Here is a 16,676-nt window from a genome sequence, read left to right on the forward strand (position 1 = left end):
GTTTCCTGCTGTGTTTCCTGTCTGTGGACAAACACGAGTGTTCCAGCTGAGGACTTGCTTCCTTCCACCTGTCCATACAGGACATCACGCTGTCTGCAGCTCTGTAAATGCAGCTCCAGGTCCTTCCACGTGCTGCTCTGTATTTGTGCAGTTTGTAGTGTGTCCTGGGAAACGTAGCACACATGGTGTTCTTCTGCTGTTTCCTCCTTTCACTGAGTGTGAAACACTGACGCTGTGCTGTTGTTCACAGAGGGGAGCTGATTCTAGCTGCAGCTGGACTCTGTCATCTAACTGAATGTGTTGGTGCTGATCACGGGGCTCTGAGGGGGGAGCAGCAGGAGGACTCTGGATGCTGACGTCAGTGTATCTGTGGAAGCTCCCACAGCGTGTCTGTCATTCAATATTGTGCTGTATATTGTATCTATGCAAAGATGAACAGACTGTGTGTTCACTGGTCTCTGTGCTGCAGCTCTGATGTCATCATCACTCCCTCCTCCACCCTCAGCAGTCCCAGCATGCTGCTGTGGTGCACCCCACCCTCACTCTACAGCTGAGCCACAGACCACACCCTCCACCTCAATATACACCACAGTTTTCTCTGCTGTGGAAATGAGATCAGGAGGAAATCATCATTATTATTATTTAATAAACGCTCACATTAATGTGGGCTTATTTGTTTCATATTAGAAACATTAGTTGAGTGTTTTTAGTATAAAATGGTCAAAGTCCCTCTTTTTGCTCCTCCCCTCACCTGTGGATGGGCGGTGCTGTTACCGTGGTGACAGCTTGGATGTGTTTCAGTCCTGCCTGGTTATCACTGCAGGAATCTTTCACATTTATTACAGGTAATAACTCTGATTTTTCTGTGTATTATGAACCAAATGTATCCTGATACACACAGAGATGGATGAGCAGAGGTTGTTTTTGCAGTTTATGTAGTTACTATGGACTTAATGCACACATATTATTAAAATTAGGGCTATAACAGTTGTATTGATGCATAGCAACTTGAAATGCTCCCACAAATGGCTCCACAGCATGTAAAAATATAACAAAAGCTCTGGCGGACTTGGTTCTGTGGTCAGTCTTAAAGGGTGAAGTTAAACTCTGTAATCTTCACTGTGTCACAGAGTTCAGTGAGTCCCGTTATTCACAGTATCAATCAGATCATCAGAGAACAGCTGATCAGCAATCAGTGGTGCCAACAGCGCCTCCTGTGGTGAGAGGATGCAATAATGCAATGTAGCATTTTTCCACTCAACACTTGCAGTCATGGAAACTGTCTGTTGGATCTGTGTGACGTTGCTTTCTTGGTTAGAGTTCCTCACAAATGTCCAGATGATTCTTCTAATGAGGCGTCGACCATGTTTGCAGCTCTTTGGAAGAAAACGTCGCCCTTTGCCATCCTTACTTTTCTTTGACTTCTTCAAATGCAGCTGAACTCCAGCTGGTATTTTCTTGGACTTTGCAGCTGTTTCTGGTCATCAGTTCATTCCTGCAAACCTCTGAAGCTGAACAACAATGATGCTGCATTGCTGGCTGATCCCAAAAGGTTGATTCTGTTCATCTGGACGTTTTCAGAAACGTTTGCTCACTGATCAGGTGACTTCTTCAGTCTCAGCTGACTGCAGCTTTACAAGCTTACAAACAGCACATTTGCACAATGACTGAAAGCAGCAGCACCTGATATATATGATACTAATATAATACATATACATATATAATCCATACTAATGATGAAGGAACTGAGCTCACAGTCCATTGTTCATTCAGTGAACTACTCAGTTTATTTTGGGCCTCAGAAATGCTCACTCTGTTTGTACATCACTGTCAGCAATAGACTCATTCTGCTGTGTGGACAGGAACACATGTGACATCACTTCCTGTTTGTTTGTGACTGAAGAGGAAGAAGTTTACAAGGAATCATTTAGAAGAGTTTCAAACATCAACTGATTGAATCCATGAATCTGAAAACGTGTTTGTGAGTGAAAGAGACAGACATGTACAGACTGAACTATCTGTTCAACAGTCAGAGTGTTTCTGTAACAGGAGACACTCTTTACACTCCACTCAGCACAGGGACACTGAGCCACCAGGAAACCAGACCATAAACCCAGGATAAAGAGTTTGAGTGAATGTGGTGTTGAAGGTGTGGAGGTGGATCAGAGTGTCAGAGGAGACTCTGTAGAAGGACAGAGTGCCAGCAGGACAGTCCACATACACTGCTGCTCTGTTAGAGACAGAGGAGGAGGAGGAGGAGGAGGAGATGAATGTTTGTATCTTATTGTGCCTGACAGACTGAGGACCACGATCAGAGCAGCTCAGACTCCAGGACTGATCATTGTCTCCAAACCAACAGTCATAACTGTCTCCTTTCCTTCTGATGCTTCTGTAACTCACTGATATATCAACGTCTCCTCTCCACTCGACCTCCCAGTAACAGCGACCAGTCAGACCATTTCTACACAGCAGCTGATAATCATCAAATCTGTCTGGATGATCAGGATATGACTGAACCTCCTCCACATGTGTCACCTTCCTGTTGTTGTCAGACAGTTGGAGCTTTGTGTTCACTGTGTTTGTGTCGATTGTGAGTTGACAGGAATCTGATGGAGAGAACAAACACAATCCAGCTGCAGTTATTGATCCATCATCTGTTCATTGATTGACACTTTGATGATGACTCCTGACATGATGAAGATGGTTGAATGTGTGCTGCTTTGTTTTCATGAATCCCATTAAAAACACACTTACACTTCCTCAGACCTGGTCTCAACCATCGGACTCCAGCAGGCTCCACCCTGAAAGGAGGAGGGGGGTCAGAGCAGCACAGTCAGCATGCACACATGGACATTACATGGCTCTCACACACACACTGTTACACACTGAGCTCAAAGCTCGGCTCCACTGTTTTATTCAAAGAAATCTACATTTATTTATCAGCACATTTAAAAACAGCTTGAGCCAAAGTGCTGCACAGAGTAGAGAGAAAATAGGAAACATACACAGTAATGACTATAAAGACTGGTCAGGATTGAAAGCTACAGAGTACAAATGTGTTTCCAACCGGCTTTTAAAAATGTCCAGTGTTGGTGACGACCTGATGTGAAGGGCGACTGTTCCAGAGTTTGGCTGCAGCCATCGATAAAGCTCACCTCTGTTTTTACGTCTAGTTCTGGTCAGAAGCTGCTTATCTGCAGACCTGAGGGCTCCACTTGGATTCTTTTGTTAAAGAGAGATAAGATGGAGCCAATCCATTCACAGATTTAAAGACAACCAGATCTGGAAGTGGATTCTACCACGTACTGGTAACCAGTGGAAAAAGCTGGTGATGGGTCGTCTAGCACAGACCCACCGCTGGAACCAGACAATTGATGAGGGAGAGAACTGTGACAGCGCCGTTCCTTCACTTGACCTCAGTCGCTCTCGTCTGCTCCCTCGTAACACTGCTCTTTATTGAGCTTACATGAATATGCACAAGTTCATTATGACGTCTTACACAGGTATGAACAAAGAGTACCAGTCTGTGCATTGTGTGTGTGTGTGTGTGTGTGTGTGTTCCAGATGTGACCCTGTGACCCCAAAGCTGGTGCTAAAAGTCCAGCGGTCCCCCTAACAAAGGGCTCTTATACTTAACCAGACACAGAGTAGGTGTCCTCCTACACCAGGGGTCTCAAACTCACGGCTCGCGGGCCAATTGCGGCCCGCAGGACGATAGTTTTTGGCCCCACCTTAATATGAAAATGTAATGTTAGTTTGATAATGTATGACACTTTACAGTGTTGTGGGCGGAGCTGAATTAACCCACCAATCAGGGTGGGATATGGATCTCAGGGGACACCAGCCAAGCTTGATGCAAGCAGGGAAACATTTCTCAATGAGTCAAAGTTCCAGCAGCGTTGCCCTGGAGTGTTTCTTTCTTTCCTGTGCCTGGCTGGCTTCCTCCTTTCTATTGGGCAAACGCCGACATTCGCCCCAGCGCGCTGCGTTCACAACACTTCAAAAAAAGTTGTTTTTTTAAGTTGCTGCCCAGCGGGACGTTATACGTATATAGATTTATACACACGTCAGTGGGATTTAAAGTTATTTTTCCACAGAGAGAGATCTCATATTAACTCTCACAGTGATGCGTAGGCGGCGGGATAAAAGAAAAGTCATGAACTCAATGCAGCCCAATTTAGTCTGCAGTCACATAGCGACACCTGTTCATCGGCAACAACAGTCCCCGGTAACCCGGACTAATTATAGGGTCGCACCGTAATTTGTGGCTCCATGTTTTTATTTGCATCACTGCGTTTGCATTGCAGCAAACATGAACATTACATATATTTCAATATAATGTAAAAGCAGTCAAAACAACTAACATCAGAAACAGCTGATGTTATTTGTTATATGTCACGGTGTCATTTCCGCTTCTTTCTCCTGTAACAACAGCCCGGCGCCGTGAGCAGTCGCCTTTTTTGCGCTCGCTATCCCTGCACTTTCTACCATCTGCAAACGCCACGGTGTTCGTGTCGTCATGAAAGACATGAACATCGAGCGTAAAAACAAAGGAGACTGCTACCGGCTTTTTATCTGCCGATCGCCGTGCTACGGTTGCAAGAAAAAGAAGCAGAAATGACGTTCTCTACGCGTTGAGACGTTCCCCGTCCGTCGGCTAAACGCTTGATTGAAACTTCAATGCGACAGTGACACCAAGTAGAATTATAAATGTCACATAGCCCCAAACATGTCTTTTTCAAAGCCTGCGGTGAAGAGAAAGGTTGGTGATGAGCACCGACAATTTCAGGAAAAGTGGGAAATGCAATATTTCTTTGTTGAGCACAGGGGCACCCCGACCTGTCTTATTTGCACAGAGAAAGTTGCGCTGCACAAGGAATACAATTTGAAACGTCATTACACAACTAGACATGCTGAGCTGGATGCAAAATACCAGGGAGACGAGAGAGCGAACCGGGTTGCCAGTCTTAAAACAGATCTACTGAGGCAGCAAGATTTCTCCAAGAAAGCAACCAAAGAGAATAATGCAGCAGTCGGAGCCACGTGGTTAGTGAGATGATTGCTAAAGCAGGGAAGCCATTCACAGAAGGTGCATTTGTCTAAAAGTGCATGTTGCAGGCTGCAAATATAGTCTGTCCGGGAAAGAAAGGTCAGTTTAGCAACATCAGCCTTTCTGCCAACACCGCAGCAGATCGCATTTCTGACCTGTCAAGTGACATTTATGACCAACTGTGTGAGAAAGCCAAATGTTTCAGTGTATACTCAGTCGCTCTTGATGAGACCACAGACATCACCGACACTGCCCAGCTCCCAATGTATGTCCGTGGTGTTGATGACAGTTTTGAAGTGATGGAGGAGCTGCTCACAGTAATTCCAATGCATGGCCAGACCACCGCTCAGCAGATATTTACAAGCTGTGTGATGCCATTGAGAATGTTGGTTTGCCACGGAAGAGGTTTGTTGGAATAACAACAGATGGAGCGCCATCAATGACAGGGAGGAAACATGGACTGGTGGCACAAAACAAACTGGAAGAGGAAGGCGTGGAGGAGGCCATTGCTCTGCACTGCATCATCCATCAGCAGGTCCTTTGCAGCAAATGCCTGAAGTTTGACAATGTGTCTATTGTTGTGAAATGCATCAACCAAATCAGATCCAGGGGCTTAAAGCACCGAAGGTTCTGTGCTTTTTTAGAGGAAATGGAGTCAGAATATGGGGATGTGCTCGACTTCACTGAGGTACGTTGGCTCAGCAGGGGAAATGTATTAAAGAGACTTTTTGAGTTGAGAGCAGAAGTGAAGCCTTCATGGAGAAGGATGGAGTTAGTGTTCCTGTGCTAACTGATCCCAAATGGCTCATGGACTCAGCTTTTCTTGTTGATATGACACATGAGCTTAATGTACTGAACAAGACGTTACAAGGCCAGGGGCAACTTGTCAGTGCTGCCTATGACAACGTGAGAGCATTCTCCACAAAACTGGCGCTCTGGAAAGCTCAGCTCTCTCAGACAAACCTTTGCCATTTCCCAGCATGCAAGGCACTCGTGGATGCAGGCACACCATTCAGTGCTGACGAGTATGTTGATGTCATTTTGAGGCTACAGGAGGAATTTGATCACAGATTTGCTGACTTCAAGACACACAGAGCCACCTTTCACATTTTTGCGGACCCCTTCTCCTTTGATGTGCAAGATGCCCCTTCTGTGCTTCAAATGGAGCTCACTGAGCTGCAGTGCAACTCTGAACTCAAAGCAAAGTTCAGGGAGGTGAGTGGAAAAGCAGACAAGCTTGGACAATCTTTGAGAGAATTGAGCCCTAGTTTCCCTCGGCTTTCCCGAATGTTCAAGCGGACCATGTGCCTTTTTGGTAGCACATACTTGTGCCAAAAGCTCTTCTCCACTTTGAACTTCAATAAGTCCAAGTACAGGTCCAGACTTACGGATGATCATCTTCAAGACATACTGAGGGTCGCAACTGCTTCCTCCCTCAGGCCAAATCTGGCTCGGCTATGCGAGAGGAAACGCTGCCAGGTCTCTAGCAGCAAGGAGTAGGCAAGAGAAGCCATGTTCAGAAGAACAGTTCATTTTCTACAGTGTTCCATTCATGTTCAGAAGAAGGTTATAGAACTGTTAATACAGACATTTCAATCTAAACACAGCAGATATAGAAGACTGAAAAAAACACACAAGTTCACTGACTAAAAATATCTTATTATTATTTTAGTTATGTATTACAGATTGATTTATTTTCTTATTAATTCTTAATTTGTTTATTTATTTTTCATATTTTGTGTTAAAAAATAAAAATAAAGAGATTTGAGAAGATTGGAATTTTTTAACCATGCCTTTCTTGTGGAAAACCTAATGCGGCCCAGCCTCACCCAGACTCTGCCTGCAGCGGCCCCCAGCTAAATTGAGTTTGAGACCCCTGTCCTACACCATAAATCAGTAAGAGAGGGTACGACCTCTCTCATGGCCCCAAGTGGTGTGTGCATGCCAGAGCACTCTGGAAGGCACACAGAGTCTTTACAGACTACTAAGGATCAAACCTCTATCATCATCCAATCGATTATAAAACTAAGCATGTATGAGTAAATATTTTTAAGCATATCCCATATGGAAAAGACTAAAAACTTATATGATGAAAGTCATACTCACGAAAGTGGCCACTTTCTCATTACTTTCATATATTGTTTTAGTAAGTATCGAAAACATACAAGTTTCATTATATAATTTTTCAAGGGATCTTATATCTGTTTTCACTCTTGTATGCTTTTCATACAAGTTTCACACAAGACAGATACAAACTTTATAAGATTTATATATCTTTTCCATATGGGAAATGACAATCAACAATATAAAGCTTACAGCTGGTTTTAATAACAACATTTATTTGTTTCTCAAATGAGAAAGAGCTATCGAGAAACACTCCTAAATCTTGAGTTCTTAACTTTTCCAGTGGGCCAAATTCAACATTATCTGCTAATGCTAAATAGGCTGCCGTTATTAACTAATGCTAATTGGATGTGAATTAGCATTATGCACTAATGCTAACACTTACTTTTTAACAATGTGAGTAGCTAATGCTAACACTATTTCCCTTAACTTTATAACAATGTGAACGGCTAATGCTAACACTCTTTTCCCTAGCAATACAACATCTGAGCTGCTAATGCTGAGTAGGTCGCCATTAGCACCTACGTCTAATTAAAGGCAAATACGCATTAGAACCTAATGCTCATATCGTTTTCCTTTGCTTTATAACAATGTGAGCAGCTACTGCTAAATAGCATTAGCTAATAACAGCAGTCTAATTTAATGTAAGTTAGCCTCATTTGCATTATAACGATGTGAGGAGTTAATGCTAAGTATGCTGCCATTAGCAGCTAATTCTAATTAGGGGTGAATAATTATTACCAGCTAATGCTAATATCGTTTTCTCTTCCCTTTTAACAATGTGAGCAGCTAGTGCTGGGTAGGCTGGTGCTAGCAGCTAATACTAAAGCTAAAGCTAATTTGATGTGAATTAGCATTACATTAGTGAGGAGTTAATGCTAAGTAGACTTCCATTACAGGTAATGCTAATTTTAGGTATTTAGGAATTGGCAGCTAATGCTAATACCATATTTTCTTGCATTATAACAATATGACCAGCTAATGCTAAGTAGGTTGCCGTTATTAGCTAATACTAATTTGAGGTGAATTAGCATTATCCGCTTATGCTAACAATGTTTTTTCTTACTTTTTAACAATATGAGTAGCTAATCTGAACATTTTTTTAAATTTAATTTTAACTTTTCCCCTGCGATGTGAAGAAGTAATGCTAAATAGCACGCCATTAGTGGCTAATTCTAATTTTAGATGAAAAAGCATTAAAAGCTAATGCTAATACCATATTTTCTTGATTTATATCAATATCAGTAGCTAATGCTAGGTATGTAGCCATCATTAGCTAATGCTAATTTAGGTGAATTAGCATCATCCGCTTATGCTAACAATGTGTTTTTTTACTTTTTAACAATACGCCATTAGTGGCCAATTCTAATGTTAGATGAGAAAGCATTAACAGCTAATGCTCATACTGTTTGCTTTGTAAGAATGACAGCAGCTAATGATACGAAGTCTACCGTTGTTAACTAATGTTAATTTGATGTGAATTAGCATTATCCGATAATGGTAACTCTTTTCCCCTGCATTACAACGACGTCAGGAGTTAATGCTAAGTAGGCTGCCATTAGGGGCTAACTCTAATTAGGGGTGAACAATTATTAGCAGCTAATGCTAATACCGTTTTCTCTTTCCTTATAACAACTTGAGCAGCTAATGCTAATTTGATGTGAATTAGCATTATATTAGTGAGCAGTTATTGCTAAGTAGGCTACCATTAGCAGCTAAAGCTAATTTGAGGTGAATAAGCATTAGTAGCTAACGCTAATACCCTTTTCTCTTGTGTTATAATGATGTGAAACGTTAATATTGTTCTCAAACAACAGAATGAGAATGAAATATTGATTCTAACAGGGCCCATAAACAGTATTAGCTTAGCAGCATTAGCTTATCAGAGTTTCCATCATGGTCACATAAATCCTTAGCAGAGCAAAGTGGCCTACTTAGCAATAGCTGCTCAAGTTGTAGAAAGCAAGGGAAAACAGTAATAGCATTAGCTGCTAAATGTGCACTTGAGAACAAATTTATTGTTAATTCAGCTGTGAATGTAGAGTTTGTCATTATTTAAGCTTCCATTTCCAAATGTTAGCTGCTCCTGTCTGCCTCTTTGTCACAAACACAGACTGAAATGATTCACAGCCTTGTTTCATCCTTCTGTCACTGTGGACATACAGCATGGGAAACATACACATGGCTGACACTTTATTAGGTACACTGGTATCTATCTCAGGTACACCTGTGACCTAAATGTTCCTGCAACCAGACTCCTTGGAGACCCCTACATAAATATCCATGAACTATCCAGCTAGACTAGTGTGTCTGTCCCTGAAAATATTCCTGCATGTGTGATTGTTCATGTCTCATCTGCAGGAAACAAACAGGAAGTGAGTGAAGGACACAGGAAATGTTTCCAGCTCTTCCTCCTCTATCAGACATTCTCTCCATACCTGAGAGTGTCCAGTCTCCAGCCTGGATCCTTCAGTCCAGCCGACAGCAGCTTCATTCCTGAGTAACCTGGATGATTGTAGCTCAGGTCCAGCTGTCTCAGATGGGAGGGGTTGGAGGTCAGAGCTGAGGCCAGAGAAGTACAGCCTTCCTCTGTGATCAGACAGCCTGACAGACTGCAGACACACAAAACAACAATCAATCTGTCAACAATCGTTTTCTCTTCGTCACAATAACATCTATCCATCCATACATCCATTCAATGTAACTTTATTTATAAGTGACAATACCCAACAGACAACAACAGTCATCTGAAGCTGTTTAACAGTGTAAGGTAACCGCCTCCACTGTGAGCAGCACTTGGTGATGGTGGGAAGAAGAACTCCCTTTGACACAAAGATCCTCCCAGTGAAAACAGGCTCCAGGAGGAGCATCTACCATGACTGGTTGCAGGGTGAGGGGAAAGAGAAGAACATGAACATCAAGAATGCAGCGAGTGGTAAAATAATAATAATAATAATGGATTGGATTTATATAGCGCTTTTCAAGGCACCCAAAGCGCTTTACAATGCCACTATTCAGTCACTCTCACATTCATACACTGGTGGAGGCAGCTACGGTTGTAGCCACAGCTGCCCTGGGGCAGACTGACAGAAGCGAGGCTGCCATATCGCGCCATCGGCCCCTCTGGCCAACACCAGTAGGCAAGTAGGGTAAAGCCCAAGGACACAACGACCAGGACAGAGAGCCCAGGGATCGAACCGGTGACCTTCCGGTTACAGATGCGATTCCCAACCCCCTGAGCCACGGTCGCCCTAAATAAAGATTTGACCTCAGTGTGCTCAGTGTTCCTGTCTATTCCTAACATATTCCTAACACGATAGCTGCACTTTAGAGCTCTAAAACTGGAACTGACACATAAAAATACTGAGAACACAGACTAGCAGCCACTGCATGGCCTCGAGTACGTATGTGGTGCGTTCAAAGAGCATCAGCATAGACATGGTGGGTTCAACAATATAGGACATAACAATTTCTATGGCGAAAATACTATCAATGAATGAGCCATAACATTTTAGCCATGTAAACATGTTATCAGTGGGCTTTCCAACAACTTGCATTGATCATTAAAGGATAAAATACGTGAGTCGAGGTCACTACGAGCCATGCGAGGGTCAAACATGGCAGAGAACCTTCCAGCAGCATCTTGGTTTATAATCCGCCTTTGGATCATCAGTTTAGGAGATGAAGGATCCAAGTAAAATAACAAGTTAAAAAATATGCAGCTATGGTCACTCACATGGACATCCTCCACACTTACATCATGTATATTTAAACCCAGGGAGAAAACAAGATCCAGTGTGTGACCCTTTGTATGTGTGGGGCCAGAAACATGCTGCCTAAAGTTAAAAGACTCAGTGACAGTGATGAGCTCAGCAACAGTGTTACAGGATGCTTCATCAATATGACGGCTCAAATCTCCCAACCTTCTCCAATGAAATGATGGATGTCAGAAGGTCATTAAATTCAGTTAGAAAGACCCCATCAGGTAGAATAAAATACAATAACTGGTTTTTAGAGAACTGACCATCATCTGTGACTCAAATGCAGAAAAGGAGTCCGAGGTCATCAGACTGCATGTGAATCTGTCCTGGTAAACAACAGCGAGTCCTCCACCACGTCCTAAAAGACGCGGAGTTCAGATGACGGAGCAGCCAGCCGGGCAGATTTCATTCAAGTGGACATAATCAATGTTCCCTCTAAGCTGCGCACGGGCGCAATCCGCTGACACGCTCTCTGCACACAGAGATTCTGCATTGCGCACAAAAAGATATCTAACAGGCTGTGAGGCTCCTGAACTCTCTGCCCCCCTCTCACGGACAATAACCATATCCAACTTCTTAATAGCAATGAACTGGTCTGCATTGGTGCATCATATCTTTATTCTCTTCCCCCTCCTGCCCCCCCCCCCCCCTCCTTCTTAAATAGATAACTATCATATCTGATATCATATCTCACAGTACAATAATATTGAATGGGTTGCATTGTTGTACTTTGTCATGTTTCTCAGGTCTTTGTCTGATTTTCTACGAACATTACTTGTCATGTTCTCATGTTGTTGCTAAGGATTGTCTTATTGCATTGGAGTCACACTGGGTTAAATATGTACACTTGGGTTTTAAGGGGTATTTATTATTTTCTTTTTTTTTGGGTTGTATGGAAGCCCCAAACGCAATTTCATTGTTTTTGACAATGACAATAAATAAATAAATACTAAATACTAACCTGAATTGAAATTAAAATAAATACGTTAACAATTCTGCTTTGCAGTGTTAGTCAGTGACTGGCTGCTCCAGTATTTAGAACGATGCCGCCTTATCCCATAGTCCAGCCAATGATTCACATTCGTATATACGCAGCTAATCAACGTCGCTGACGGGCTATGACAGCGTCCTCATGTGCCGACACCGGTGTTTTGGTTGATGTAGAGTGAAGCCACGTTAATGACAACGTGATCCAGTGATCCAAGGGACCGCTCAGGGAGTTTGTGTGTTCGCTCAGACACATGAAACATTAGAGGGAACATTGGACATAATTCTTATTTTGCTGCCACGTCTCAGTCAGACACATGAAATCTAGAGACTCTTTAATAAAGAGATCGCTTAGAATAAATGATTTGTTTGTTATGGAGCGAACGTTAAGCGGGGCCAACCGAGTTGATGACGGTCGATCTGCAAAATCAACAGCTGACTGCAGCGGCACTTGAAATAAAGACAATGCAGACCTGTGGACCTGCTGGGCAGGGCAGCGACTCCAGAGCTGGGGGAAGCAATGATCGATGAGCAGACATAGCTGTTATCAATAAAAACAGTGAACGTTTGACGGACACACCGTGAGAAAAACTGCTTCTGAGCCACAGAGCCCAGGTCCCAGTCACCGGCGTAACATATTAACTAAATGTCAGGAGAGGAAGTGGACGCAGGCACCAGGATTCTCCCCACAGCCAAGAAGCTAGCCTCTGGTAGCTTCTCAGTTTCACCTGGACGTCGGCCCTCGTTCCCCTTTTCCATCTCTTGAGGGTGAAAGTCCTGCGGGTTGTGAAGAGTAGCACACCAGGGGAGGAAGAGTTTTTCTGTTCAGCTGTTACAGTAGCTCTCCACTGAATCTTTGATGTTAAACCCTTTAAGACGCTTGAACACTGCTAGCACGGCGCCCACAGAAACGCAAAGCAGGAGATGAAGCATCGCTGAATATGTTTCCAAACCAACTTCATTCTAAGCCAAAGACTAGAAAATATGGTGAAGCAAATCTGCCCTTTGGCTTCACCTGCACAGGTGCTGAGGTAGGTCCCTGCGTCGGGAGCAGCGCTGGGCTCTTCCAATCATGGACAAACAGGATCCCACATTCTTAATTTTTAGTTCACAAACACTTGTTGTAATGACTAACTACTCCTGACATGTTGGAGATGTTTGCTCTTTATAGAGTAAAGTTACAGCGGGATACAAATAACATCAGGCTGATCCTGCCACGATTTGTTCCCTCGATTCAAATCACAGACAAACAGTATCCCACAGCTGTTTATGTTTTTGAACCCATTTTGCACAGAGAGGCATTTTTTGAAAATGTATTGACAGCAATGTTGATTAGTATTACAGAAGAAGAAAAAACAACTACCCGTGACGCCTTTGTAAATGGAGGGACAGTAACTGCGTGTGAAACCTGCAGATACTCAGAGTAACAGTATTTTGTCTCTGTCTGCCATTCTGCAATTCATCTCACATAAACAATAACGTGACGTGAAAAAAGGCGCAACCTTTGACGTTGCCAGATGAACTCTGTATTCCTCGTCCGCAAAAAAGGAGTTTTAAAAAAATCTCAGTTTTTGGTGATTTGAAACACTGTTTGGATGAAACAGCTGCGTTTTCAAAAATACCAGTGTAGGTGCGGACGTAGCGTAAAAGATTTAGTAGTTTATTTTCTTACTACCTGTAATTTATTGCAGATTACTTGTATTTGCTTAATTGTTTACTAAATGTTTGAGGTGTGAAATAAACCGCAATGGAGCAAAATATGGGCGTGTGTGGTTGGAGGATGTGTTAGTGCGTGTGCGTGCTGTTCACGCGCCGGGGGGGAGGCGAACGTTTTTCGTGTAAAACAAAGGGGGGCCCAGCAAAAAAAGTTTGGGAACCACTGCTGTAGTGCCATTTTGGGGAGCAGTTCAAGTTGCTATACATCAATACAACCGTTATAGCCCAAATTTTAATAATATGTATGCATTCAGTCCATAGTAACTACATATACATATATACATATACAGCAAAAAGTGCAATAAACTAGAACAAATTGAAAATTGTTTTGTTTTGTATTTTTACATATAGTTGTAGATGTCCGTACAAACAAACAAACAGGCAACCAACACATCACATACACACTCCAAAATAATATAATATAATATAAGCCTGAGAAAACAACCTAGATTTTTCATCAAAAAAGTACAATGTGCAATGGCAACAACACATATGGTTCAGTGTTATTAACTATGATAATAGCAGTAGGTACAAAAGACAATCTATGTCTCTTTGTCTTCACTGCAGGCACTTTATAACGACGACCTGATGGAAGCAGTTGAAAATCATTAAAGAGAGGATGATCTGAACACAACATGACAGAGGTCGCCTTCCTCAGCACATGCCTGTTATAAAAGTCCACAAGCTGGACCTGAGACCTCCCTGAAATCTTACCAGCCACTTTAACCAGGTTGTTAAGTCTGGTCTTATTATTCAGAGACATATTACCGTACCAAGCAATGATACAGAAAGTTAAAACAGATTCAATAAAACTTTTATAAAAAACGAGTCATCATTGCAGATGAAACATTGAAACCTCTCAACCTCCTTAAAAAGTCTTTGTTGAACCTTTTTCACTGTAGCAGCAAGATGTGACTCAAAGCACAGAGCTTTATCAAGAACAACCCCCAAATACTTATAACTGTCCACCAGTTCAATGGCTGCACATTTACCACTGTTAGCGCAGGATGAGGGGATGTCTCCCTGAAGTCAATAACCATGTCCTTGGTTTTCAAGGTGCTGATCATTAAGAAGGACTGATCACACCACGAAACAAACTCATCCACAACAGGCCCATGGGAATCCTCTTCACCATGAAGGAGGCTTACAATGACTGTGTCATCTGCGTATTTAATGAAATGCCTGTTGGCCTGTGTACTGCGACAGTCATTAGTGTACAAAATATACAGTAGAGGAGAGAGACAACAACCTTGCGGTGAGCCAGTGGAAGAGTTCAGCTGTTTGGAAAAACAGCCGTTCACTCTCACACACTGAGATCTGTCAGTTAAAAAGTTTAAAACCCAACCAACGAGATTAAGATCAAGTGTAAACTGGTTAAGAAGTTTATCAGCTAAAAGATGTGGCTGGATAGTATTAAAAGCTGAAGAAAAATCAATAAATAAGAGCTGAGCATGAGCTTTGGCGCCATCAAGATGGCGATAAAGGAAGTTCAACAGAGTGACCACTGCATCATCAACACGTCTACGAGGCCTGTATGCAAATTGTAGAGGGTCTATAAGCTTCTCTACTTGCTAACTGAGAGTCTGAACTAAAACCAGGAAGACTTATCTTATTACAGTCACTGTAACAGTGACCAGTCATGTGTTTCATGCCTGCCCAGGCCACCCTTAAGTTATTGCTACCCATCTCCGCCTCTACCTTATCCTTGTATTTTACTTTGGCTTTTTTAATTTCTGATCTGATCTCCTTCCTAATTTCTCTAACTTTCAAGATATTCCCTTCAATAAAAGCTTTTTTCCTTTCATGAATCAGCCTCATAAGACCTTTTGAAGACCATGGTTTGTTATTAGGAAAAAAATGGAGATGGTGTCAGTCGCATTCTTAGGATTCGCTTTAGGGTGGATGTAAACAATGGTGACGTTGATCTGTGGGAATTCCCTGGGCAGATAAAACGGCCTCAAAGACACAGAGAGGAGCTCAATGTCAGGCAGACACACTTGTCTACGAACGGTCACATTTTTACACCATTTCTGATTTATATACAAACACACTCCTCCTTGAGATTTCTGGGTAGCTCCGGGGTCTCGATCCAAACGTATGGGAAACCCGAAGCCATTTAGTTCCAGAGAACAATCAGGGTCAGAGTCCTTGAGCCAAGTCTCTGTGAATGCCATTAGACATGTATCCCTGTAGCCACGCAAGTGTGCGACATTCAAATGCAGTTCATCCAATTTACTCCTCAGAGACTGCACATTAGCCAGGATTATTGATGGTAAAGGAATGACTCCAAACAACCGTCAGGATTGCCAATAAAATCATGCGAAATAAAAAACCCATCTTCGTTAAAAGAAGTTCCACAAAGCACCAGCCTCTGCTATAGAATTTCCTCAGGCAAAAAATATATATATATAAAGGAATAAAAGAATGAAATAAAATAAGTTAAAACACTGACACTGACAGAGAGAGACAACCTGCTGGTCGCCACAAGAGCAGCGCCCCTCTTTCTAGTCTAGTCTAGACTGAGAATGCATCAAGACCACTCACTCACCCTTCCCTCCTGCCTCTCAGCTGCTGAAACTCACAGTTTGTTACCACGGAAGAGTCACTCCTTCATCTGAGATGAAGCCTGATAGTCTGACTGATGCAATATAACATTCAGTCTACACTTTGTTTTTGTGCAAAGATGATAAAGAGGAAATACTAATAACATAAACAAAAATAAATGTCCAATTTAGAAATCTTATTCTTTTTTGCTCTATAAAATAGTTGTTTTTATTTTTCAGTCACTCATCGTAGCAGTAGGATTTACATGAAAATAAAAACAAATTAAGTTTGAGAGAAAAAGTACATTTTTGGCACTCTCTGGGCAACTGACTCAGAGACTCAAATGACTTAAAAAACCCGATTCATTTTGGTGAGTGACTCATTTAAACTCGATTCGGTAAAAAGAATCAAATTTACCATCACTAATACAAATCCCTTTGGAGAAAACAGCTTTAAAACATGTATTGTTAAATTCCAGATGTTTCTTTGCAAGG

General features: G+C 42.3%; 3 protein-coding genes across 7 annotated transcripts in view; all 3 read right to left on the reverse strand.

The window, feature by feature from the left end:
* Positions 1-16,676, reverse strand: part of LOC146650407 (uncharacterized) — a 183,151-nt gene that overhangs the window by 114,617 nt on the left and 51,858 nt on the right. The gene's annotated exons all lie outside the window — the stretch shown is intronic.
* Positions 1-16,676, reverse strand: part of LOC146650410 (NLR family CARD domain-containing protein 3-like) — a 70,148-nt gene that overhangs the window by 52,963 nt on the left and 509 nt on the right. The window lies entirely within an intron of this gene.
* The window catches only part of LOC146650412 (NLR family CARD domain-containing protein 3-like), a 39,977-nt gene continuing 24,320 nt past the window's right edge, over positions 1,020-16,676 (reverse strand). Inside the window, exons 6-8 of one of the 2 annotated variants that reach the window (XM_085385472.1) lie at positions 9,613-9,786; positions 2,755-2,801; positions 1,020-2,606 (exon numbers count right to left, since the gene is read on the reverse strand). In XM_085385472.1, coding sequence (XP_085241598.1) covers positions 2,071-2,606; positions 2,755-2,801; positions 9,613-9,786 — 757 coding nt within the window. In that variant the 3' untranslated portion in view covers positions 1,020-2,070. The remainder of the gene's footprint in view (positions 2,607-2,754; positions 2,802-9,612; positions 9,787-16,676) is intronic. The other variant, XM_085385473.1, reaches the window with a different exon arrangement.

This window comes from Rhamphochromis longiceps, linkage group LG16 (assembly GCF_057381845.1).
Source record: "Rhamphochromis longiceps isolate RC_006_pf linkage group LG16, R_longiceps_female_GT1.1, whole genome shotgun sequence".
Classification (NCBI taxonomy): Eukaryota; Metazoa; Chordata; class Actinopteri; order Cichliformes; family Cichlidae; genus Rhamphochromis; species Rhamphochromis longiceps.